Here is a 25,045-nt window from a genome sequence, read left to right on the forward strand (position 1 = left end):
ATTCAAAGGCTTCTACATTTAGATTTTGGTATTTTTTAAAATTAATTTTTCAAGGTCTGCATGTCCTTTCTCTTCTGATTTCCAGTGACCCCACTCTTCATGATTCAAGTTCCCTATCCATTGATAATTTAGTTTTTTTTGGTTTTGGCAAACAGTATCTGATAAAAAAAAACTAAAAAAAAAAAAAAGTAACAAATCTTACTGATCCTTAGCCTTAAATCTAATATACAAAGACAGGAAATGACAAATTGTTAATCAAAGTAAGCAATAATGACAGGTTTATTTAAAATTTCCAGTAGAGAAAACCCACTAGTTTTGGAATAAAAGTATTCATGTATGAGAGCATTAAGTGAATATAAAAGATTAACAGAAGAATAAAACCAAACATAGTACAAAAAAATTAAAAAAGTTTGAAATGGGTTTAAATCCTCATTTGACAGAATTACTAAGTTTGGCAAACAATTCATCTGAAAATTAAAGCCTATTTCTGTAATGTAAACTCCATACAAACTGCTTATTAAGTTCAAGCACTGCATACAATTGGTACTGAAAGATACAGGCAGTCAATTTCAGTATGGCAGGAATTACGCATTTACCGTCACCATTACATGAATTAACCAGCTGCACGACTGCTGTTTGGAGAGGATGGGATAGAATGCCAAAACACAACACAAAACAAAAAGGTAGGATAAAATCTCAAAAAACTGAAACACAGCAAATTCAGACATCAGTTTGTTTCATTAAGGCAACAAACTGAATTTTTACAGCATATTCTACATCTGCAGCTATCATTTGCCTCTCCTCAGCCTCCTCCAATATTCCTAAATTCACTAGTCTAATCAGTTCTTAACTTCCAAATATTCTGTACATACATATTTAGCAAAGAGCATATGACTAACATTATTCTGACAGCAGTACGGTCAGCATACAATTTTAGAAAGATTATTATGTATATCATAAAGATTAACCTTTACTTAAAAAAAACAAACAAAAACCATTACTAAACAAATAGTTTTAAAATATTATGAAAGCCCATGAAAAGTCTCAACAAGGGCTCTAAACCTGATAAAAACACACTTCAGAGAAGACTATTAATGCTAAACTTCCGCCAAATGATGACCTTAAAGTGCCAAACACAAAAGCATCTCTTAGGACCATTTTTCTAACAGATAATTTGTCCTTGGCTTGGCCATCTCTTCTTTAACTATACACAATGTCCTGCTAAGAGTCTGGATTTTAGTTGATTTTACAATAGAATGTTACAATGTAAACTAAACAGGTTCTTGATATCAACGGTATGTTACCAAGGTTTTTAAATTTCTGAATCCAACAGTTGGTCGCAGAGGTCAAGTATTATCAAGGCTCCTTTGTCAGCTCTCCATCATGTCTGACTCATCCATCCTTCAAGTACATGCAAGGCTCAATGTTTTCAAGAGGCAGAAGCCGGAGGCCACTTAAGACACGGATGAAATAGGATTGTGAGGTGAACCCATCTGGGTAAGAACTTTATCCAGCCATTGGAGTGGGCCATGCAGGTGTATCTCAATCCAGCAGGGGGTGCTGGTAACATCCTGGCGGTGGTATTCTGCTCCCCAGCCCTAGAAATAATGCATCAGGCATCATTAACCTGGTTTAACTGAATGGTTCAACTTACTAAGTAAAAAGATTTAGCATAATCAGAAGCTGATTAAAACTATGGGTTTTGCCCACAAGAAATACACACATGCATAAATATCTAATTTGGCAGGCAATCTTAAGGGATACTTTGATGTATTCGCCATCTAAGGTCCAGCGATGGATTCTGGATTAAGAATTAGTCTTGGGAAATGTTTTAAAATATATTATAAAGTTATTTTAATGAAGGTATTTTTTACCTTTCATATTTATTTTCCCTTCTGCTATACAACTCTACTATACCATACTATACTAGTATTATACTATACTACTGTTCAGTTTTCACTTTATCACCAGCAAAAGAAGGAAAAACCCACAGGTAGACCTTCTGTTCCTTCCCTAGTCAAGCAGTAGGAGATCCTCCTATGAATACAGATTTCTTGATCTTTTAATCTCCAGGCAAAACGGCAGGGATACATGTAAGCATTGCAAAATTCACCATTAAAGAAAGAAGAGTAATTTTGCTACTCCAGAGATATAAAATATGTAGGCATGAGTGGACAAAAGAATGTGAAGCTCTGACTAAGCCTTATTTCACGAGGAATAACAGAAAAGGTTGGGTACTATTCATTTCTGCTACCTACCTACAACTAATACATCTGAATATGAAAAATTTCTGGAAGAAGTTGTGATACTGAACTACATCTGTGTGTGTGTATGTATGTATATGCATGTTGCACTATAACAGTGCAACATGATACATTATTAAATTAATGTATAGGTCTATCTCTAGTAGCTAGTACGTTCTTTGGAGAGAGTGGTTACCTCTGACCTCCACTATTCAGCGCAATCATTGTTCAGAGAGGAAGATCTACAAATACTTGTTTAACTGAACTGATCATCTGCATTTTTTTTTGGATATGGGAGCATTTAAGGAGAAGATAAATTTATGAAATCTATTCTCCATATCAATATCTAAAAACAATCATCTTAAAAATAGTGACAGACTGGCTGTTAATGTTAGTAAAACATTCTATAGCATTTCTCCAAGACGTTGAGGGGAAGGGTACAGTATGGTAACAAGATGCTGTAAAAAAAAAAAAAGTGCAGTTTTTTTATTGATAAGCCTCTATTATGTCGGCAAGCGATTTTTAATGAGATTTATGTTCAACTCCCTAAATCCAGCTTCCCAGCTACATGTATTATATCTTGTATAACTCTCCATGCTAGTGCATTAAAAATACTGTTTTATTAGTGTTAAGGTTGCTTTTACTTGTGTGAAAGTAAATTATTAATACTGTACAAATGTAAAACTGTTAAAGCTGACTGGGTATTCAATATGAAATGAATCTGAGGGGAGTAGTCATAAATTCTTCTGCTAAGCAGTAGTCATAAATTCTTCTAGAGTGGTCCTTCAGTAAGACCCATCATGGGAGTTTAGGGACAACTGTCCCAGTCCCAACTCTGCCAGCCCCCATTTTCCACAGGAGAAGCCTAAGGCCCAGAGCAGATTCCCCACGCCTCAAGCACACCATTGACTGGTGACTGGAACTGGACCTTCCGGGTCCCAACTCGCCAAGTGCTGTTCTTCCCTCTAAGCTCATAAAAATGAAACACACTCTGGCAACTCATTAGCCTTATTTTAAAATTTATCTGACCCAAAATGCTCTGTCGAAAATTAAACAGTCAAGGTTCACAATGAGTAAGAAAGGTATCCCATAGGTACATGGCCTACAGGTCAACTTCTTCAAGGGGAAAGAAAAAAACCTCTAAGAACATTTAAGAGGCGTCACCCTCCGCTGCAAGGAACTGTTGAATTAATTACATTTTGAGCAAACAAGCAGTAAGAGAACATACTGGGAATTTGCTAAGATGATTCAAAGAAGTAGGAAAAAAATGATAGAGAAAGATACTTTTGATCTACAGCGTAATTAACAAAGGTTCCAAAATTATCTCCAGTAATAAATACACTACAAACAGGTTTAACAACAAGTTAGGCAAGCTTCTGAAGAGACAACATAGCAGGTGACTGCCTCACCCAAGTATATAATTAGTCCTGTTTCTCAGAGTAACACAGGGTGATCATTTATCTTTGCGTAGTCAAAGACAAGTTACTAGGACAAGTCACCACCTCATGAAATCTAATCAGGTATTAAAAAATTTTAACATTTCAATGGCATCTTAAACTCTTCATATCTCACAGACTAAGATGGCAGAAAGATTCATTACTACGAGCGACGTCTTTAACCCTCTCTATCCTCAAACCTTATAATTTACTCTTGCATCTATAATCTTTAGGCAATGTCCTACTAACTTCTGATTACATTAAAAACGTAAGATTTACTAGAAATAGTTAAAAAAGAGACTAACCAAATAAAAGTAATTTTCAATGTTATGAACTATTATAAAGAGATCACTTGTTTATTGCTGAAATCAGAAACAAGTGTTACCATCACAAAAATACTACTAAAAACAAAGAATGAAAAGGAAGATGTATTTATGCAATTGGTCTCCTGAGACAACCATACTGAAACTACAGGTTAAAGACATAATATATTCTAATAGTTTCATGGTACCTAAAATAGTGCTACTGGAATCAGAAAAAGGTTACTAGAAGCTACTGCTATTGATGCTTTGCACAAACACTTCTGGGTTCCAATGATACCTTAGTAACTGACATCCTTGTTGAAGTTTAAAAATCAACAGACATACCACCAAAAGGATACAGAGTTGTACATGGAGAATGCAGAGCAAAACCTGTTAAAACTTACATGAGAGAACTCTCAGCTCACTTACCTTCACAAAGCTCATGCGTATAGTGCACATTTTTGTGAGCTCATAGACTGTTTCGAAACCATGGTTCACAGACTGTGCCAGTAACTGCGCAAATTCTTGGTTGTTAAAGATTTTTAAACTGCATCCACTCGGGATTTTGCAAACAGTAGTGGGATGAAATCCATGATGGTAGTTGCAGTTCCGACTCTGCACAAAGATGCTACTGTCACTGAGGCATTCAGCGTACACCTCCCCTCCAACGTAATACAGGTGAACTCCTGCAGGAAGGCAAAGCGCACTGCTGGTTTACAGTGGAAAGCACCTGTTAATATACATTTGTGCAGGTTCAACTTTGGCTCGGTTGACACTCCCTAAATCCTACACAACAGGTAAAATCTCAATAGAACATCCACATGTCAACAAGTATGTGGGCGATTTCTAGGAAATAATAGGGTATGTCTCATATAGAATAAGTCTCTTGAAAATAATACCAGAGTGTAACAATTTCAGCTGGCTGTGGTCGCACACATCTGAAACCCCAGTACTCTGGGAAGGACTGTGAGCTCAGCCTAGACAACCTTACTCAACGAGACCCTTGTCTCAAAATAAAAAATATAAAATTAAAAGTAAAATTAAAAAGGGCCACACTCAATGTGAAGAACCTGAGTTTCACCTCCAGTAACCAAAAAACAAAACAAACAAAAAACAAGCAAGCAAGCAAACAAACAAAAAAGGACAAAAGTACAATAATTTCACGATGGTATTTAATGCTTATTTGACCATGGTTTAAAGTGTATTCTTACTCTAAAAAATACCTGGACTTTATTGGGGGATCCGACATGTATTCATCACATTAAGTCCCTTGCATTTATTCTGCAGCTAAACTGCGAAATTTTAGAGAGAAGGGAGGATCAAGAAAAGTAGAGAGCACTAGAAAAATAGCGGTGGAAATGTTTTGATGAAAGTTGTTAAGATATAAGGTCTAGTAACAAAAACTTTTAAATATTAGAAAAAAGTAAGGAAGAGCTCAGCAAACAAGCCTCCGCTACACACTTCCAGGAACGCAGAAAGTCTCATCTGACCCAGCCTTTGAAAGAGGAATAGGGACAAAGCCCTGCGCCACTAAGGTCAATTTACAGTACCGCCCCCCCCCGGCACACAGCGTTACACCCATGTGGTTTTAATCCATCTGCAGGTAACTCGGCTATGCCACAGTCAAGACTAGAAGAACTATCTCCCATGAAATGTTATATGTGGTGCACAAATGGACACACACAGTTAACACTTCTGTAACGATTAAATAGCTAAGGCAGACACTCATTTTTCTTTCAGATACCCATTTTTCAGCCTGATGTAGGGAAAATCAAAATCAAGATTTTCCCCCTGATTACAAATTTTCATCTTAGTAAATCAGAGGTAAAAATAGAAGGAAGCAGAAAATAGTATCCCTCTGTTAGCGACTAGAGGTCTTAACCATTAATGGTCTGAAACACTGCATGCAGTTTTGGGTTTTGTTATATGTCATTTTTTGCAAACACAAACATGTGTACTGATACATGAATGTAACAATTTATTTAATGATTTTTCCATTAGCAGACCATTGTGTTTACAATAATTATCTGCTATTATAACAATGACATGATAAATGTCTCTAGACAGTTCTTAATAATATCCTTACAACAGATTCCTGGAAGTTAAATCACTGGATCGAAGGCTTCTGATTCACTCTGCCAAATGACTTTCCAGAATGTGGGTATCAATTTACACCACCCCCAGCAGCGTTTCAGCATACTTCTCATTTGGCTCACGCCAGCTCCAAATCTGAGCTTAAACAAAAGTAAAATTTCCCTAATTTACAGCTGAAAAATAATGTTTGCTTTAATCTGTATGAGGCTGGGTGTCCTCTCCTAATTTATTAGCCACCTGTGTTTCTCGTATGAGAAACTGTATTTCTTAACTATCTATCCCCCTGGGGTCTATATTTTTATTATTTTTATAAATGGTGCATATAGGCAGGATATAAACAATTTTTTTGTTTCCCTGGAAGTCTTCGCTCTTAATTTTGTTCATGATATATATTTTTTAATCTAGAGACGTCTCAAATCCTTTGGTTAAATCTCTTATGATCTGGTTGTTGCTTTGTATCTTTAAAACATTTCTACCTCTCTGATCAAATGTAGTTTCTTTTTTTGTCTTTCAAAACATATTAATCAGTCTATTTGCATATATGATATGAGGCTAGGTTTTTTACTCCTAGCCTGCCTCAAAGCTAACTTATTTTACTGTAGGACCATTAGACGTAGTTTGTTATGTTCCATTTACACTAGATTCTTATATGTTGTCTGAGTGTAATTTATTCTGTTTTGTTAATACACTGGTTTATTTGTAGTCTGACAATGCTTTATTAACTCCAGTATCATGAATTTTCCTTTACTCATCCATTAAAATATTTGAGCTATTCTTACTTTTATATCCAAGTAATATTCAAAATAATACACTACTCAACTTTCCAAAAAATGTAGCTTGTTTTAAACTAAAAATTAAGTTAGGATGAATATCTTACAATGTTTTTACAATATTAAGCCTTCCCTTTAAGGAAACCAGACTGCCTGTTTTTTCAAATTTTCTTTCTCTCTCAACATATTAGACTTCCTTTATATAATTCTCACATATCACAGGTTCAAGTTCTTCCCTAGAAATTTATGTTTTCTATTGCTATTAGAAATTTAATTTTTCCCCTCTGTTACATTTTCTCCCAGATTGTTATTACTGCCAGATTAAGGACAACTGACATAATTTTTTTTTAAAAAAAAGATTGTTGGGATGGAGATACAGCTCAGCAGCAAAAGCACCTGCCTGGCAAGCACAAGGTCGTAAGTTTGATCCCCAGTACCAAAAAACAAAAAACTGGCTCTGAATCAAGGCTGGCAGCTTCCTGATGCTGTTGGTTTCAAGCAGGAGCCTTAAGAGATGTCTTTCTATGGTCTGTTGGCCATCTCAGAACTTGGGCAGTGAAATGGTCAATTCATTAGAAAGAAACAGCTTGAAGCAACCCCTCCCTGCCCCAGTGAGTGACTGTGAGCACGGCAGGCTGCAGCAGCCCAGGATGGGAGCCACTGGTGTTACTGGGACCCATGCCATGCTGGGACCTGCAGCACTAGCAAACCAAGCAACCTCTCCCGGCCCTGGTGAGTGGCTGTGAGCGTGGGAGGTTGCGGCAGCCCTGGATGGGAGCCACCAGTGTTTACTGGGACCACACCATGCTGGGACCTGGAGCGCCGGAAACCAAGCAACCCCGTCCCACCTGCCTATTTTGTTTTGTTGAACTTCAATATACATGAAAGTATGGACAGCTATTTTGAAGAGAACAAGAGACTCTATGACAGCCATTAGTGACTTCCCTATTGTCTAGTTTTGAAGACCTAAAACGCCTTCCTCATTCTGTTCGGATCAGGTTTATATGATGATGTTTTGTATGAATTCTCTGTATGCAAAGACATGGACAACTATTTGGAAGAAAACAAGAGACAATATGATAGATAGTGAAGATCTCAAGTCACTTAGCTTTGAAATTTCTATTTCTTACATTGCTTTCTTATGTCCTATTTTGTTCTGTTATGTTGTGTTTAATTTTACCCCCCTTAAAAAAAAAATCTTGAGTTCAAGGCTAGCCTGAATTACACAGTAAGACCCTGTCTCAAAAACAACAAAATAGATTCTTTGGCAGCTTCTAGATAAATAATGACATTTGAATATATAATGCTCAATCACAATACTGACATGGGCAAAGGAGAGGCAATTGTATATTTCTGGTAGAAGTGTAAATTATTAAAAGCTTTCTGGAAAGTAATTTGGCAAAATATATCAAAAGCTTTGGCCTACTTATTTCACTTTATGAATTTATCCCAAGAATATTATCAAACAATCCTATCATCTGCAAATAATGCCAATCCTGACTTATTTTCATTATATCTAATTCTACATTTGGGTACATTATGTAGGGAATCTTAAATGCTTTTAAATTATACCAATCACAAAATCCTTATTTTCTTTCTAGAATACTGTACAATGGCTTTTCACTTCCACAGGGGAATTTAAAATTCAATGAAAAATAAATCTTTCTATCCCAAATATAAATTGTGCTTATATACAACTTCAGAGATATACAAACCATTGACAGATATTCATGAACCTAATGTTTAGCATTTCATCAATAAATGTGTTGTTTAGATTTTGTTTCCTTTAATCATATTAAGAAAATAACAATTCCTGCTTTAAGAGTTCTTGGGTCTCTCACCACTCCTAAAATGAAAAGTTAAAATTTTATCTCAAACATCTTGTAAGCATCTATTAAATAATCTTTCAATCTGGTCCACTATTATAGACTTCAAAGATCATTTCTGAAAACTTTTGTTCCAAAAATAAATAATTTTAAACTTGTTGTGATAATTTACTCCAACTGCTTTATAATTTACACTCTCCTTTCCCAATGTACACACACACACACACAACTGTACGTATTCTGACACAGGACTGTGTGAAAGAGACCCAGGCAGATGGTGGGTGAACAGACCGATATTATTTTATATATTTAGAAACTATGCTTATTTATACCTAAATACCTCAGTTCACAAGTGCTTTTATTTGCAAACAATTTGGTTCATAAACAAAAGCATTTTGCAAAATTTTGCTTCCATTCTCAAACTCTACGCTAGCTAACAAACATGACTGGACCATGACCATCTTCCCCACACAAACAACAAATGCAGCCACCTTCCCCAAAATTGCAAAACAAATTAAGTTCGTAAACTGAGACACCACTGTACATATCAAATCTTACAGCCTTCCTAAACCATTTCAGTGTCTCTGTGTATGTAATTTTCCTTAACTACTTCATCATGGCTCTTTACCCCCAAATACTTAACTGTGTAAAGTGTATATTTTTTAAGAAATATGTAAGATAGCTTTTTTTTTTTTTGTCTTTTTGAGACAGGGTCTCGTTATGCGGTTGGCCTTGGGCTCACTTTGTTGCTCAGGCTGGTCTCGAACTTGCAACAATCCTCCTGCCCCAGCCTCCTGAGTGCTGGGATTACAGGAGTGCACCACCACGCCCTGATGTGAAATAGCTTCTTACACAGTCACAGTACAATCAGCAATGGCAGTACCTCTAACACTGACACAGCATTTTTATCTAATCTTATCATCATATTCCAGTTTTGCCTGCTGACTCAAAAATGTCCTTTATATTATTTGTTCCCTGTCTGGTACAGGATCGCGTCCACCTGTTACATCTTTGAACTTATTTAATCTGAAACACTTCCACACCTTTATCTTTTGACAGATGCAGTTACTTCTCACTTTAAAACAGACTGTTCCTCATTTGGGTTTTCTCTGAGGTTTCCTCAGGACAGGTGCCTGGAATTACACAGAGATGATGCCATGGCCTCCTCTGGGCATCATATTCAGAGAGTAAGATTTACATTTGTCTCTTATTAGCAACATAAGCTTGGTCCCCAGTCAACTCCAAGATCAATTATACAATTACGAAATTGTATGACTTTCTCCACTGTGTGAGTACAGCTTTTTATTGTCCCTGTACATAACAGGCAGTCTGTGGGGAAATACATAAAGCTATGTAAATACCCTGATTCTTATCATTAAGAAAAAAGTTCATACATTTAGTATTCATTGACGATTCTTGCCTGATTTCTATGCTGGTTGCAAAATGTTATTTTTTCAACTCTACAACTCACTCTACATTTACCAGTTGGCCTTCTCCATTCATGTATTTAACTATTTAATAATGGCATGGACATCTGAATTAGTATTATTTTTAATGGATTAAAATGCATTACCTACTTTAACTAACTGCACTTAATTACAGTTGTGCCATGGTATCTGCAGATTATGAATCCATAGATTCAATCATTCTCAAGTAAAAAATAAAAAACTGCATCTGTACTGAACATGTATAGACTTTCCTACCATGTCATGATACAAATTTTTCCTGTAAGTTTAATCAAACAGTGTAAAACCTGTTTACACAGCATTTACACTGTGTTAGACAAAACTATCTAGAGATAATTCAAAGCATATAGCAGGGCACACCCATTCATTTGGATCTTCGACAAATTCCCCATGGGTACCAAAGGATGACTATCTTGTGCTCAAGCTGAGAGCTGCACAGGTGAAGCTCCTCCATGCGGGCTCCTGTGACACGCCCTAACATTTGCACAAGCGTTTCTTTATTTTCTGTCGTAAGATGTTCCGAGCTCATCTTCACCCAGCCTTGGAGGCAGGTATTTCCCTAAGGAGCCTTGGTTCCTCTTAGTGGGAGATGGCATTAGAACTGATGACCTAGATGCAAGATATGCTTCTCCCTGTGAAGTGTCTTTGCTTCTTGGTGTGTTCAGAAGACGGATCAGAATCTATATGTTTAGGTGCATATGCATAGGTTTATACAGAGACAATATACATGAGAATATACACATATATGTCCACATACATGAATTAAAATTACTATTTTGTACTAATACTTCCACCTACTTCACATATTTTTGCCCTCCTTCATGTATATATGTCCTTTATTCCACAGTGAAAATCAGGCACTGAGCAAGTCATACATTTAGTCCTTTTCTTAATCAGAGACTTATTGGTATATGTTTGCCATACATATATAAATAAATATATTCATTGTGAGTTGCTTAATCTTACACTTAAAAGATACAGAATGGTTTCACTTAATGTTACGGTTTGTGCTGGGATGGCCCCCAAGCCTCATGCAGTCAAGGAGGCAGCTGAGTCTAGCATTTGTGATTGGTTCATTGTCTAGTGCTGGGATTGGTAGTGTTGCACTTGCTCAGGGCTGGAGCCAACCCTAAGGGAGGGAAAGAGGTGTGCTCCCCACTTTTTATCCTGTGTCCTTTTGTTGCTTGTGGCTGCCATGAACAACTGCCCATTAGTCATGCCACCCTGCCTTGGAGCCAGCTGAGTATGGACTGAAACCTCCAAAAACTGTAAGTTAAATAAACCTTTCTTTCCTTCATTTCAGGCATGAGGTATTTTGTCCCAGCAATAAGAGAAAAGTAACTAAGACACTTATCCACTACTAAATGACTGAATCTATTAAACACTCTTCCATAGCAAGCCATGAGATAGAACAGTGGCCCCCAAACAGCAAATCACAATTTTACCTAACTCAATATTGTCAGAGTGGAAATACCATAAAAATTACTGATTGGAAAAACTTCCAAACAATACACATTTGAAAATATAACATTACTAAAATATAATTTGAAAATATTACCAAACATTACCTGCTAGATCCAACACTAGTTTGCCATGAGAATGACCTCTGGGGAAAGAAGGACACAATAGCTAAACAGCTCCACAGAGGTCAGGGTGAAGACTCACCTTTTCCAATATGCCGCCTGGTGTTTTCGATAGTGGAATTCCGGTTAACGTTGGAGAGCAGCCCAAGGCAGAAACGGTTCTTATTGTTGGAAGGATCGGTGAAGCCATCCACCAACACACTCGTGGAGGATGCATGGAACGCTTCACCCACACGGTTATTGAGCTCATAGTAGACAATAGAGCACCAGTGTTTTGGTTCCTCATAAGCAACTGCCTGGACATCTGCAAAAAAGGAAAAGTTCTATCAACCAGAGTTTGTGTCTTGGGCTCTCAAAAACTAAAGTAATGTCAAACTGGCTTGGGATCTTGCATGAAGATGTGGAAGGGCAACTGGGAGTAGATACTTTCTGTAATCTCTTAAGCAGGCACTTTTTATTAAGGGTGACATTCTTCTTTAATTGGAAAACAATTTTCTGTAATTACCATCAGAAAGCCAAAAGCACCAGTTAAGCAAGCCTAGCAGCAGCGCCTGCTGCATACTAACCACATGCCGTTTGCTCCTTAGTATGCAGAAGTGGAATCACCCCTGCCTCAGACCCGGGCTCACCCTCCAAAGAAACGCAAGTGACAAGCGAAAAAACAAGTGGGCCGAGAAGGAGAGGCCCAGAGATCTGCCAAAGGTACTGGCATTAAAGACTTACTTTTGGCAAAGCTTCAGTATACCTGTGCTTTTTTAAAGCAATAAAAGTGAGTTTTTAATTATTGATAAGAAGCTGCTTTACTTCATATCAAGTTGCCAATAATGATCACAGCTCGTTTTGCTCCAGTTCTCAAACTCAGGAAGAAATCTTGCCAGCTGGCCATTCTTACAGAATGAATCATATCTCTCTCATCCAGATTTCACGCTAACTTCCTTATATTTGCTTTAAGTCATGCAGAGCAGGTGTGTTTTGTCTCTCCATTCCCAGAATGGGCCAACAATGGAAATTACCCAACTTTACTGACAGGATGCTGCTTGTTAAGTCAAATCTCTTAAGACTAACAAATCTCCAAACAGAACATGCTTCTAAACACTTGCAACTAAAAGGTTTTAAAGACAAGTTCCTTCTGTAGTAAAACCTCTTGTCCTCCTGCTTTAGAGATTCCAGGAATACAGACTGTAATATTTGCAGCATACCAACGTGTAACGATCTGAGGTTTATGAAGTCTTGGGAGTACAATCATAAAATATTGAAAGAAAATCCACATCAAAGGCACTGTTAAGGGAAAAGTACCTCTGTGTTCTTAGCACCAACCTCCACAAATATTAAAATGCAGTTTACTTTAGAACTTGGTAAAGGAAAGAAGGAAAATGACAATTTAAAAACCTATACCTTAGTTGCTTTATATAATTAAGTAGGTCATCTTCAAACACACACTATTTTCTATTTGACAAGCAGCTCTCTTGTCAATCTGGTGTACTTCAAAGAGCAAAGTATGAGTGGTCTGTAAGTGACAAATCTTAAAGAAAGCTGCAAAATCAATACCAGAAGGCATTTTATCAGCTATCTGGATTATTTAGAATACTATTCATCAAAGTCAGAGGCTTACAAATTTTTTTTTCTATAAAGTGGCCAGAAAGATTTTGTGGAACACATGGTTTTTATCAAAACTCTGCCTTGAACTCTGCTATGAAAGCAATCATAGATAACATGCAATGAATGAACACAGCTGTGTTCCAATAAAGCTTTATTTACAAAAACAGGTAGCAGGCTAAATACTTTGCTGACCCCTGCCCTAAGAAAACCACTAAAGGCAACCACAAGAATAGGTCAAAATTTTCTTCCTTATGAAAACATTAACTGACTGTAAACTTACTCAAACAGGGAAAATTTTAAAGGTGGTTTAAAAGAAATAAGTCTTAAAGCTATGTGCACTTCCTAGCATCAACATCCTAGTCTTAATGACAGCAGTGACAGGGGTCCCCAGGCACACATAACACTGTATCCAGTCTTTCCTGCCATTCTGCTCCCCAAAAATGAATCCCAAAAATGTGTGAGACAGGAGTTATTTTCCCAACCAGAGACTCTGTTGGTTTGTAATTACATGTTTGACAGGAAGTTCTAGAAATGATGAGGAACACTAAAATGGAATAAAAGAGATTCTAAACAGTTTTACTGATTAAAGAGTTGTACATCACAACTGTGTAAAAAAGAGTCTGTGATAAGAACTAAGGAGTAATAAAACCCAAAATGTGTAAATTTTGTTGTAAATAAGAGAGGGAAAAAAAAGTGCTCTAAAGGATACAACTGCAAGTGTGTTTAGGCGTGTTAAATAGATGACCATATTAATGTTTTTGGTTGGATCATTGAACACAACTGTTTGCAGTCTCACTGTTTGAATGTCCACTTCGTATGCTTTGATCCTGTGACTTTAGCAACTATCTTTAAGATGATAATGTACAATCTATTAACTGGTGATTTCTTACTTTTTTTCTTTTTGTAGTTCTGTATTACTTGTACACTTACACTGTTTTGTTTTGTTTTTTCTCTTTTTCCTTTTAAATAAAAAAAAAAATGCTCTGTGAGCTCATCACTGGTTTTTAAAAACTAACTTTTAAAGAGTAGGTTTAGGGACATAGCAAAACTGAGGATGAAATACAGAGATTCCCCATCTGCCTCCTGCCCTTACAAACGTACAGCCTCCTCTGCTGTCAATACCTCCCATTAGTGTGGCACACTTTATTATAACTGAAGTATCTATACCAACACAATTATTGCCGAAGTCCGTAATTTGGATTACGGTTCACTCTGGTGTGGTAAAGTCCACGGATTTGGACAAATGCATATAATGACATGTAGCTACTAGTACTGTATTGTACAGACATCGTCAAATTTTCAGTGCTCAGAGAATATAAGCAAGCCAGGGGCAGCAGTCCACTCCTAGGAGGCTGAGGCAGGAGGACCCCCGAGTTCGATCCCAGCCTGGGCAACTTAGGTACACCCAGTCTCAAAATAAATAAACAAATAAATAAATAAGTAAAAATGGGTAGGGGTTATAGCTCAGTGCAAAAGCCTTGGGTTCAGTCCCCAGTAACCCCCACGAAAAAATCGATTCTGACAATGTCCGAGGTATTTCCTATTTTAACACAACATTTGCTGAGAATAAGAAATATTTAGCAATCAAGTTATATTTTAACTTCAATTCACATGAACTTTATACAAAGTGAACAGTTCACGCCTGGTGTGAAGTGCACAGAGAAGCACTCTGCTCCCTGAGCGCTGGCCTGGGAACAGTCCAAGTCCCCGGCCCAGCATAGTTTCTTCCAGGTGCTCCAGGGTTCCACCGCTTGCTTATCTGCACTCTCTGCTCACCTAAGGCCACTAAACTGGCAACTGGCAACTCGCAACTTGGAAGAAAGAAAGCACCCTCCACTCAGTCACTGCCAAAGACAATATGGAGGGAATAAAGACTCACCCTACACTAGACAGACAGAAACATCCAGCTTCAGGGTTAGAAACAAAGAACTTGTGCCTCAATTTCTCCTCTTGCTATATTTTTTTATTTCGGGCAAATATACCAAGAAACAAATGCTAGTAAAGTATTTCCAGTTGCAGAGATAGTAAGTGAAGGGCTGGAAAACAGGATTTACGAGAAAGAAACCACCCATTATGAATGTCAAGGGTGAACACTTCACTTTGGTGTTACACTGTATCTCCAGACCCCCTTGTCCATTTAAAAACATCCTTTTTCTTTTAATTTTACACAGAATAAAACAAAAGAGGACAGAACAAAGCAAATCAGAACAGAACAATACAAGCAAAACAGCAATTCACAACAACACAACTGGGTATCAACAGTAGCTACCAGAATGTCTCTTTTCTTTGAAATAGTTGAGCATACCTTTACATACAATAATATCGAACACAACAAAATACTACAAAACCATTCAAGAGAATGAAACCATTACAGGACATTCAAAACCAAATAACAGAAAATGAACAATGGCTACTATAATATCTCATTTTCCTTAAAAAATTTGCTTATAACATCACACATAATAAAATCTAATACGACAAAACAGGATAGAACCAATCAAAACAGAAGAACAAAAGCATGGTAAGACTTCAAAGCAAGATGACAGTAAATGAACAATGGCTGCCATAATGTCTTGTTTTCCTCAAAATAGCTGTTCATACCATCCCACGTATTAAATCAAACAAAACAGAAGAATACCAATCCAACTAATGAATGAAAACATTATAAGGCTTCAAAGCAATATAATGGGAAACCATGATTACCATAAAATCTTATGTACTCTTACCATTTCTTACTAGGGAGATATGGTATTTACACATGTGAGTTTGATTTATTTCACTTACGAGTATGGTCTCAAGCTGCACCCATATTTCAATGTGATCCTTCTTTACAGCTGAGTAGAACTCCATTGTATAAAAATACTACATCTTTTTTTATCCATTTCTAAGTTGATGGACATTTAGGTTGTTTCCAGATCTGGCTATTTCAAATTGTGCTGCAATAAACATAGGTGCACATATATCACTGTGGTATGATGTTTTCAGTTCTTCTGGGAATATGCCCAGAAGTGGAATAGCTGTGACAAATGAGACCTCTAATCCCAGCTTTTGGAGGACTGACCTCTACAGTGATTGCACCAGTCTACACAACCACCAACAGTGCAGGAGAGTTCCTTTTTCTCCACGGCCTCTGCAGCATTTGTTGTTGGTAGTTTTCTTTATGCTAGCCATTCTTTCTGGAGTGAGATGAAATCTCAATGTGTTTTTAATTTGCATTTCTCTAATGACTAATGAATCAAAACATTTTTCATGTATTTATTTGCCATTTGTATTTTTTCATCTGGGAAATGTGTATTCATCTCAAACACCCTTTTTTGGATTGGGTCTTTAAATTTTGGGGGTCTGATTTTTAAAAATTCTTTATATGTTTTAGACATAAGTCTTGTCTGAGGGAGAGTTCACTAAGATTTTTTTCCCAGTTTGTGGGTTTTCTTTTCACTACCCTGGAGATTTCTTTTGACATGCAGAAACTTTTTAATAAGATGAGATCCCAGTTACTGATTCTGGGAAGTATTTCCCGTGCGGTTTGATTTTTGTTCATGAATTCTCTACCTACCCCTATGTTAAAAACATCCTTTACATCACCAATTCTAAATGATTAAGTGCTGAAGATCTACACAGAAGACTGTACAATTATACTCAGGCTTTTGGGAGTTAAGACGGTGTGAATGCTTAAAAGACATATTTATTATCCAAAGACCGCTTGCCCAGCGAGCTTCTCTACCTATCTCAAATAGCTATCTTTTAAAAAGCTAATAAAGGTTTGTGACAGAAACTAACACTTGCATGTAAGACTTTAGGCCCTGGGTCCCCAGCCCTGGACCATGGGCACCATCTGTGGTCTGCCGGAAATGGGTTGCATGAGGGAGGCGATCACCCCAGAGCTCTGCCTCCTGTCAGTCAACAGTGCACAGGGCCTCACGGGAGAACAGAGCCTGCTGTGAGCTGCGCACACCATGATCTAGGCGGCACCGCTTCTTATGTGAATCTAAATGCAACACTAACAGAAAAAAAGTACAAAATGAACGAAATGCACTTGAATTACCCAAAACCATCTTCTGCCCTCCCATCTGTGGGAAAAAAACCTTCCATGAAACCATTCCCCAGTACCAAAAAGGCTGGGGACCGCCGCATTAGACTCTGAAAGGAAACAAGCAGTAACTCTTCTCACCTCCTCTGTTGATTTCGGAGGCCAGTGAGGGCGCCATCATGTTTGTGTCCATTGGCTGAGAGCCGTCCTGGGCCATGGGGTCTTCAGGAGGCAGGTAGGCAGGGGGAGGCGTGTCAGCTACAATGTTTGAAAAATCATGCTTCAGACATAGTCTCTTCCGAAATGAATTCTTACAGAGATCAAGTGCCATGTTAACTTCACCAAAAGAGGGGATGCTACACACACTGGTCTTGGTATACAACTTCTGAAGGTGATTACCATCCCCAAATCTTCTGTGTCTTTAGTGCCAACTCGGTGGGAAGAAAAGCTCTCTCTGGTAATTCTGGGGCTTTCTGTCTAGGGTCACAACATTTAAAAACAGCAGAACAGGGCTGGGGATTTAGCTCAGTGGCCTAAACACTTGCCTGGCCAGTGTAAGGTCATGAGTTCGATCCCTGGTACCAAAAGCAAAACAAAGAAATAAAAAAAGAACCTACATTTATTTAAGCTAAACTGAACGTACTGGCACGCTCCTTTAATCCTAGCACTTGGGAGGCTGAGGCAGGAGGATCGTTGCAAGTTCAGGACCAGCCTGGACTACAAAGTGAGCCCAAGGCCAGCCTGAACTACATAGTGAGATCCTGTCTCAAAAAGATAAAAACAAAACAAAACAACAAAACATATTCCCTTGCAGTGTGCTCTTAGAAGACTGCACCTCATGTTTACTAGTGGGTGCAGAATGTCTCAAAAATATCATGGAACTGAGGGAGAAAGGAGTTTTCACGGTTTCTTGCATAACAACCATGGGCTTTTAGAAATCTGCCAGTTGAGTCTCATTATAGCTCACTGACATAGACTGTTAATTTTTCCAGGACTTTAAGCAATCTGTTAGAACTATCTTCTCCCTAACCACTCAAATAACCATTAGCATTTAAATGCCTAAAACAGAATAATGGAAAACAAATCAGTTAGCCTCTGTTATCTTCTATCTCAGAATTGCTACATAGCTTTCTTGTGAGAAGCACACTACCAGCTGGCAAACGAAGTGACTTCTGAATCAACAAACACTAACACAAGTCTGGTGTTTTCTTATAAACAGTCTTTTGCAGTCCAAACTTCAGTTCCTCATTGGCTCTTCTGAGCCCATCTAGTGTGAGTGACTGTAAGCCCTGGGAACCAAACTTTATCTCAAGGGATCAGGAATGCTCGGGTAAGTACCCAGGGGCAGCGTGGGACAGGTGACTAACACTGCTCCTTGGGTCTCCTCGGTGACTTCCCACCGATTCGCTGAACACAGCACTCACCATCCGAGCTGCTCACCAGCAGTGACAGCACAGAGATGGCCCTGTGTTTGCTCCTTCTCTCACTGTTTTAAATCCAGCTCCCTCCCTGTGCTGCGAGGCTGACTCTGCTTTAGTAAACGCAGCCTCGTCCAACCCAGATGCTGTGAATTTCAGCCGAGGAGCTGGAGATAATCTGAGCAGCACTCTGTGGCATGGTGGGCACTCTCAGAGGGACCTCATGTAATTACTGGTGCTGTTCCACTATTCCCACCAGAGCTTCTTCCACCCCTTTTCCGTATTTCTTCTACTTGGCCTGTGCCTTAGTCCCTGACAGCCAAGGACAAAGTGGGAATTCTAGCACTAATCTGCAGGATTTTCACTTGCACCCACCTGGGGTTGCCACTGCTCAAAAGGCCTCTGAACCTCATCTCCTCATCGTTAACCTGGCCACTAAATGCACAGGGCTTATAGGGAGTGGGGCAGCCAGAAAATTACTAAATTATTATCCGAGTGATTTTTAAACTACTGTATCTTCTACCTTCATCCCAGTTTTGGACTGAGAAGCCAAACAACATAGTGCAAAATAAAATAAAATAAAAGGTGCAACTCAGTACAAAATAAAAGGGAGCAGTAGTAGCATTAAAAAAATATGTAAAATGTGACCACTTTTCAATTTCTGAAGGTCCAGTGCTGATGATTTCAAATTTACTTCAAAACATTTTAAGTAGCCCAACAAACATGTTTTCTCAGGCATTTCCCCTCCCCAAAATGTTAAAATATTCAAGTGTAAGAGAATCCTTGAGCCTAAATCGGTGACACATGCCTGTAACCCCAGCACGCAGGTGGCTGACGGAGGAGGATGGCTACGAGTTTGAGACCAGGCTGGACTATAAAGTGAACTCAACGCCAGACTGAACTACATAGTAAGACCTTGTCTCAAAAAGATTTAAAAAAAAATTGTTGAGGATTACTGCCAAGAAATTTAAGACTTTTTTTTCGAGATGCCTGCTTATTAACCTATAATTTGAATAATGTAATGTCCTAATTAATCATTTGATAGCCATTACACCATCAGTTATGCCTAAAAAGGAAAATAATTGTTCTTTTGTCTTCGCTAAGCAAGCAGATGGTTTCTAGTACATGGGCTGCAATTCCTTTGCTGTGAAAGTGTTTATTTCTTGGGACTGCATTATCATTTAAATAAACTGAATTAAACTGGCATGTGTGTGTGTGTGTGTGTGTGTGTGTGTGTGTGTGTGTTCCTTCACAATCTACATTTCCTGAGGTTGCACTGAAAACAGAGGTTTTTGTATATCTGAGATGATGTTGACCGAGGCTGTGTTTTCGATGTTTAACAATTTTTCTCTTTCTTTTATCACTGGAAAGACAGTAAAGATTAGGCCACGCCCAAAGGATGCAGCTGTTTCAAAACTTTTTAAAAACAAGAGGCAAACAGAGCTAATGCAAGCATCTGTGCCTGACAAATAAAACAAACTATTCTCCGGGCAAGGGATTTAGCTCAGCAGCATAAGCACCTGCCTGGCAAATGCGAGGTCGTGAGCTCCATCCGCGGAATCAAAAACAAATAAAAACACCGAACTATTAGCCTCCTTGGCTTTGGCTTTGTGCAGATGCCAGTCGCAGTTGCCAGCCGCGAGCACCAGAGCGCAATGCGGATTCCGAGGCTGAGCCGCTCCTCCACGGCGGGTGGCCCCAGCCTCCCGGGAGGCTGGGTACCCACTATCTGGTCTGAACACAGCACACCCCATCATCCCCTCCTACCTGGCATCTGGAAAGGGCTGCCCGGGTCGGAGCTGGTAGGAGAGTGAGGGTAGGTGCTGCTGCTGCTGCCTGGAGAGTTTGGGTAGCTGCTGTTGGGAGAGTGAGGAAACGGGTGGCTGTTGGGCTGCTGGAAAGAATCCGGAAAAGTGGCGTTGAGTGGCATGTGAGGCTCGTTTTGTCCCGAGGTGCGGAACTGAGCCAGAAGGCTGTGCTGAGGGTTGTACTCGCTGTGTCTTGGAACCAGCACTGGAGGAAGAACTGGAAACAGAGAAAGGGGAAAAAAAGGAGAGAGAAGACAAAATGAACATGATGGAAAGTGATAACTATCTCCAATAAAGCTGAAACATTACTGTGATAACAAATTATCAGAATCCTGCTGCCCGGGTGTAACTCAAGCACCACCCAATGAGAAGCCGCCTGACACCGAGGCACAGGTGCAGGAGCTTAGGAAGCACGCACAGCACAGGACTGAGATCTGCAGTGCCGGTGAACTGAGGCACATCTGCAAAATACGTTCCTTTAGGTTAAAAATGTTCAGTTCTCCCACTCTTAATTTGTCCATTCACTAAAAATCCACGTACAGTTAAGAATGTACAGTGTATCACCACTGACAATTCCACTTCTCAGCCCTGCTTATGAGAATTCAGAGTTAATATTTACTGAACATTCAAAGTTTTAAATACGCTAACTCGCTTTTAACAAGAACAGTAAATGAACTTGAGATAGTGAAGATTATTCATTACAGAAGTGAAGATAGTTAATTACACAAAATGCGATGCTCGGTGAAGAATCAATGCTGCATCCAGTCCTGGTTGCCACACGTTACCAGCATCTTTCCTGTAAGAATCTGAATGAATTCACCCACTGCTCAACAATCCTTAACACCACTGACAGGCCAGGGAGGGGGAAGAGATACAATCCACACGTAACTGAAAACGGAAATTAGGAAGGTCCAAAGGCAGATAACTGTGAGAAGCAAAAGCTGCTCCCGTCTGTAGGTCAGGAAATGGAGGAGCTGGCAGTGGGCATGCTCATCCACCTCCAGAAACTCCAGGCAAAGCCACCAGGATGTGCTGGCCAATGGTTAGTTCCAGAGCCCGAGCTGAAGTTGGACCGGGAGCTTCCCACCAGGTCACCAGGTGGCTCCTCCTAACCACAAAGGTCCTGGAAGCCTTTCTTCTGCAGCCTCAGCTGAGAGGGGAGGAAAAACTCCATTTTTAAACTGAGTGGGAGGTGAAAAATAAAATTTGATTTTACTTTCTCGTGGTGCTGGGGACTGAATTCGTGGCTTTGTGCATGCTAAGCTTACACAGTACCCTCAAGCCACACACCAATCCGATTATTAAAATGATTTTTGCTACTGCTGACATTTGTACTGATACCTTTTAATAAACTCTGAAAACGTCCTGAGGTACTTCACATGTCTAATAAAAATCAACATATCCTCTATAACCAAGATTTAAGATATATTGCCACCTTTCTTCTATCTGGATTCTTTGGTATGGTATGTCCGTGAATGTAACATCCCAAGTTGTGTGTGCGGTATCTTACTATTCATGCACGCTGCAGTTTATGGGATATAATTTTACCTTTTGCTGATGAATTAAGTTGCTTCTGGTTGAGGGTAACTACAATAAAGTTTCTATGACCATTATTTCTTTAAAAAACAATTTCAGGAAAATTTACAGAGAAGTTGCAAGAAAGAACTCTTGTACGCCCTTTACCCAAATACCCCATTTTTAAACACTGCCTCTTTCTCCTGCATCAAATATACATTCTTTCTGAGGCATCTGAGAGCGAGTACCATGTGCTCTATGTCCATTCACTTTGTAACATTTTGGAGGAATCCTAAAAGGAGTATTAACTTCCATATACACACTACAGTATCAGTAACTTTTCATACTACTGACATTACTACTGACATTTTTAAACACGGAAGTTACTTTATAATCTAGCTCTCAACTGAGGTTTCTCCAGTATTTCTGCGTGCTTAAACTCAGGTTTTTGCTTAGCCAGATGCCGACTATGTATTCTTCCTATTACTGATGTTAATCTCAATTAACTGGTTAAGGTGTTGTCCAGGTCATCTACCATCTACTAGTTTTCCTTTGGTAGCTAATGATTAGTGGAGAAATATCTTGAGACTGTAAATAGCCTGTTTTTCACCAAATGTTACCTCCTAAATGTAGTATTCACTTTTACTCTAATGAAGTTTTGCTAGTGGTTGCAAAATGGTGATTTTTTTCCTTTTATTCCATTATTCTGCCATTAATCAGAAATTTCATACAACACAGAACTCTTCTCACCTATTTATCTGTGACATATGTTATACATGATGTACTTTACTGCTGTTACATATGATGTTGCATATGATGTACACTTTACATGTCCTGTCTGCTGTTACATATGATGTATTCTTTACTGCTATCAATCATCAGTATGGATCCATACTTAATGGACTATATTACTAGTTTCATGTTCATAGCGCCTTACAATTAGGCCCTGGGAACCTAGCTGAACTAGTTCCTAAGCCTTAAAAAAAAAAAAAAAAAAAAAAACCCACATGTTATCCTTTTCTCAACATTTCCATAATTTCTTCCATGAAATTTTCCAGGCTTACCGCTTCCTTTCCCCACACCAGCCTTGGGACCCCTGATTCACTTTAATGAAGAACAGTATGTAGAATTTAAAACATGAACTCTAAGTGTGTTCTGTAAGTTTGCTGGAGTTACACTGATTCTCATGTGTGTTGGAAACCCTGAGCTTAAACTGTTATGGCCGTAGAGCTTCTATGTGCTTCTTCCACTAATATCACCAATGTATCTATTAATTTTATCCTAAAAGAAACTCAGAAAACAAAGGCAAATTGGAGTTTTTCTTTAAAACTTTTTAAAATGATGTAGAGTACTTGGATTCATTTCAATTCATTCAAAATTTACTTGTGTTCTTTCCCCCCTCAGTGTAATTTTATTAATTTGAAATTTTATTCAGTTTTTCATTTTTCAGTTTCTTGGATGCATTTATTTATTGCCGATACATTTAGCTCCCCAGTTCTTGCTGACTTTACTTTTCCAAGATCGACGATCATGGTCCTAAAAGTCAGACATTTCCTTCCCTGCCCCTTCTACCACGCCCCCTCAATCTAACCTCATGGTGTAACCAATTTCACTTTTTGTGACTCCTTCTGGTATTTACGGATAAAGAAAAAAAAGCATGCTTTCTTATTTTACCAAAAAGAAAGCCTACTGTCTGCACTTTAGCACTTTGCTTTTTTATATACTATTAGGAATAACTACATTAGTGCATGGAGATCTTTCCAATTTGTTTGTATAACAATAGTTTATTGATCAGTCTCCCATGTTGAAGCAGTTAGATAGTTCATAATATTTTACCATTACACGTAATACTGTATTGACACTGAATATACACTGCAAAGCTAGGCATGGTGGCGCATGCCTGTAATCCCAGCACTGGGGAGCCTGAGGCAAAGGACTGCTGTGAGTTCAAGGCCAAGTTCAGAGCATGACCTTGTGTCTAAAAATCTAAAAAAAATAAAAATGAATATTCATTGTAGTGTGATTCTTACTGTAGACATGCTGAGTGAACAGAGAAATCACATGTAATATTGTTATCTTCAAATAGTCGTTGTAGGGAACTGTACTATTTTACACTGCAATGTATGAGTGCCTTTCCAAGTAGATTTTTTTCAAACTTTTTTTTAAAGAGAAAAAATAAACAGAAAAATCAAGAAGCAAAGAAACAATTAAAAAACAATGACAAAAGTAAAATGACAACAACAAACACCAACAGTGATACAGGATTTCAAAACAAGAAGATGGGAATTTAACAATGGGTTACTGTATCGTATATTGCTAGCCTCAAAGTAATTGCTCAGGCTACCAGATGCAGACATGCAAGATTGATCAAACAATATAATTTCCCTTTGAGCAGTTTCTTTCCCTTTTATATATCTATTGTAACTTTTGGAGCTTACTTATTCAGTTTTTTATACAAGTGAAACAATATGGGTTTACACATGCATTTATCTCACTTATTTTTTAACATGTATTTCACTTTCTTTTAAACAATCTGGTAGATGGGAAATGGCATTTTGGTGCAATTTTAATTTATATTTCTCTTATAACCACGTATTTCATGTATCTTGTACCTTTTGTAAATTTTCTGTTTTGCTTTTTGGCCCTTTTCATTCCTCACGATGTTAATATTCGATTGTACTGTACTTCACAGATTACTTTACTATAAACTATGACTTCACCATGTCATCTGACATGGTGAAATTTTTCATCTGAGGTAGTCATATGCATCAATCTTTTATTTTATATGGACTTTCAGTTACCAAATAGCTTTTAAACCCATATCAATGAAATGATCCATGCATTCTTCAAATTTCATTACTTAGACTTACGTTCCACTTGGGCCTAAGTTTTATTATTTATTTATTTATAGACAGGGTCTCACTATGGTGGTTCAGGCTGTCCTTGGGCTCATTT

General features: G+C 38.3%; 1 protein-coding gene and 1 non-coding gene across 3 annotated transcripts in view; one reads left to right on the forward strand and one right to left on the reverse strand.

The window, feature by feature from the left end:
• Positions 1–248: 248 nt before the first annotated feature.
• Positions 249–25,045, reverse strand: part of Smad1 (SMAD family member 1) — a 74,137-nt gene continuing 49,340 nt past the window's right edge. For both annotated transcript variants that reach the window (XM_063260818.1, XM_063260819.1), the window contains exons 3-7: positions 20,535–20,792; positions 17,491–17,607; positions 11,803–12,024; positions 4,411–4,667; positions 249–1,598 (exon numbers count right to left, since the gene is read on the reverse strand). In XM_063260818.1, the coding sequence (XP_063116888.1) occupies positions 1,455–1,598; positions 4,411–4,667; positions 11,803–12,024; positions 17,491–17,607; positions 20,535–20,792 (998 nt within the window). In that variant the 3' untranslated portion in view covers positions 249–1,454. The remainder of the gene's footprint in view (positions 1,599–4,410; positions 4,668–11,802; positions 12,025–17,490; positions 17,608–20,534; positions 20,793–25,045) is intronic.
• On the forward strand, positions 7,297–7,433 carry LOC134470396 (small nucleolar RNA SNORA2/SNORA34 family). Its single transcript, XR_010039248.1, has one exon. It is a non-coding gene; the product is annotated as a small nucleolar RNA SNORA2/SNORA34 family (small nucleolar RNA).

The sequence above is a fragment of the Cavia porcellus genome, unplaced genomic scaffold, assembly GCF_034190915.1.
Source record: "Cavia porcellus strain 051 isolate PalLab524CR breed Dunkin Hartley unplaced genomic scaffold, mCavPor4.1 scaffold_14, whole genome shotgun sequence".
Lineage (NCBI taxonomy): Eukaryota > Metazoa > Chordata > Mammalia > Rodentia > Caviidae > Cavia > Cavia porcellus.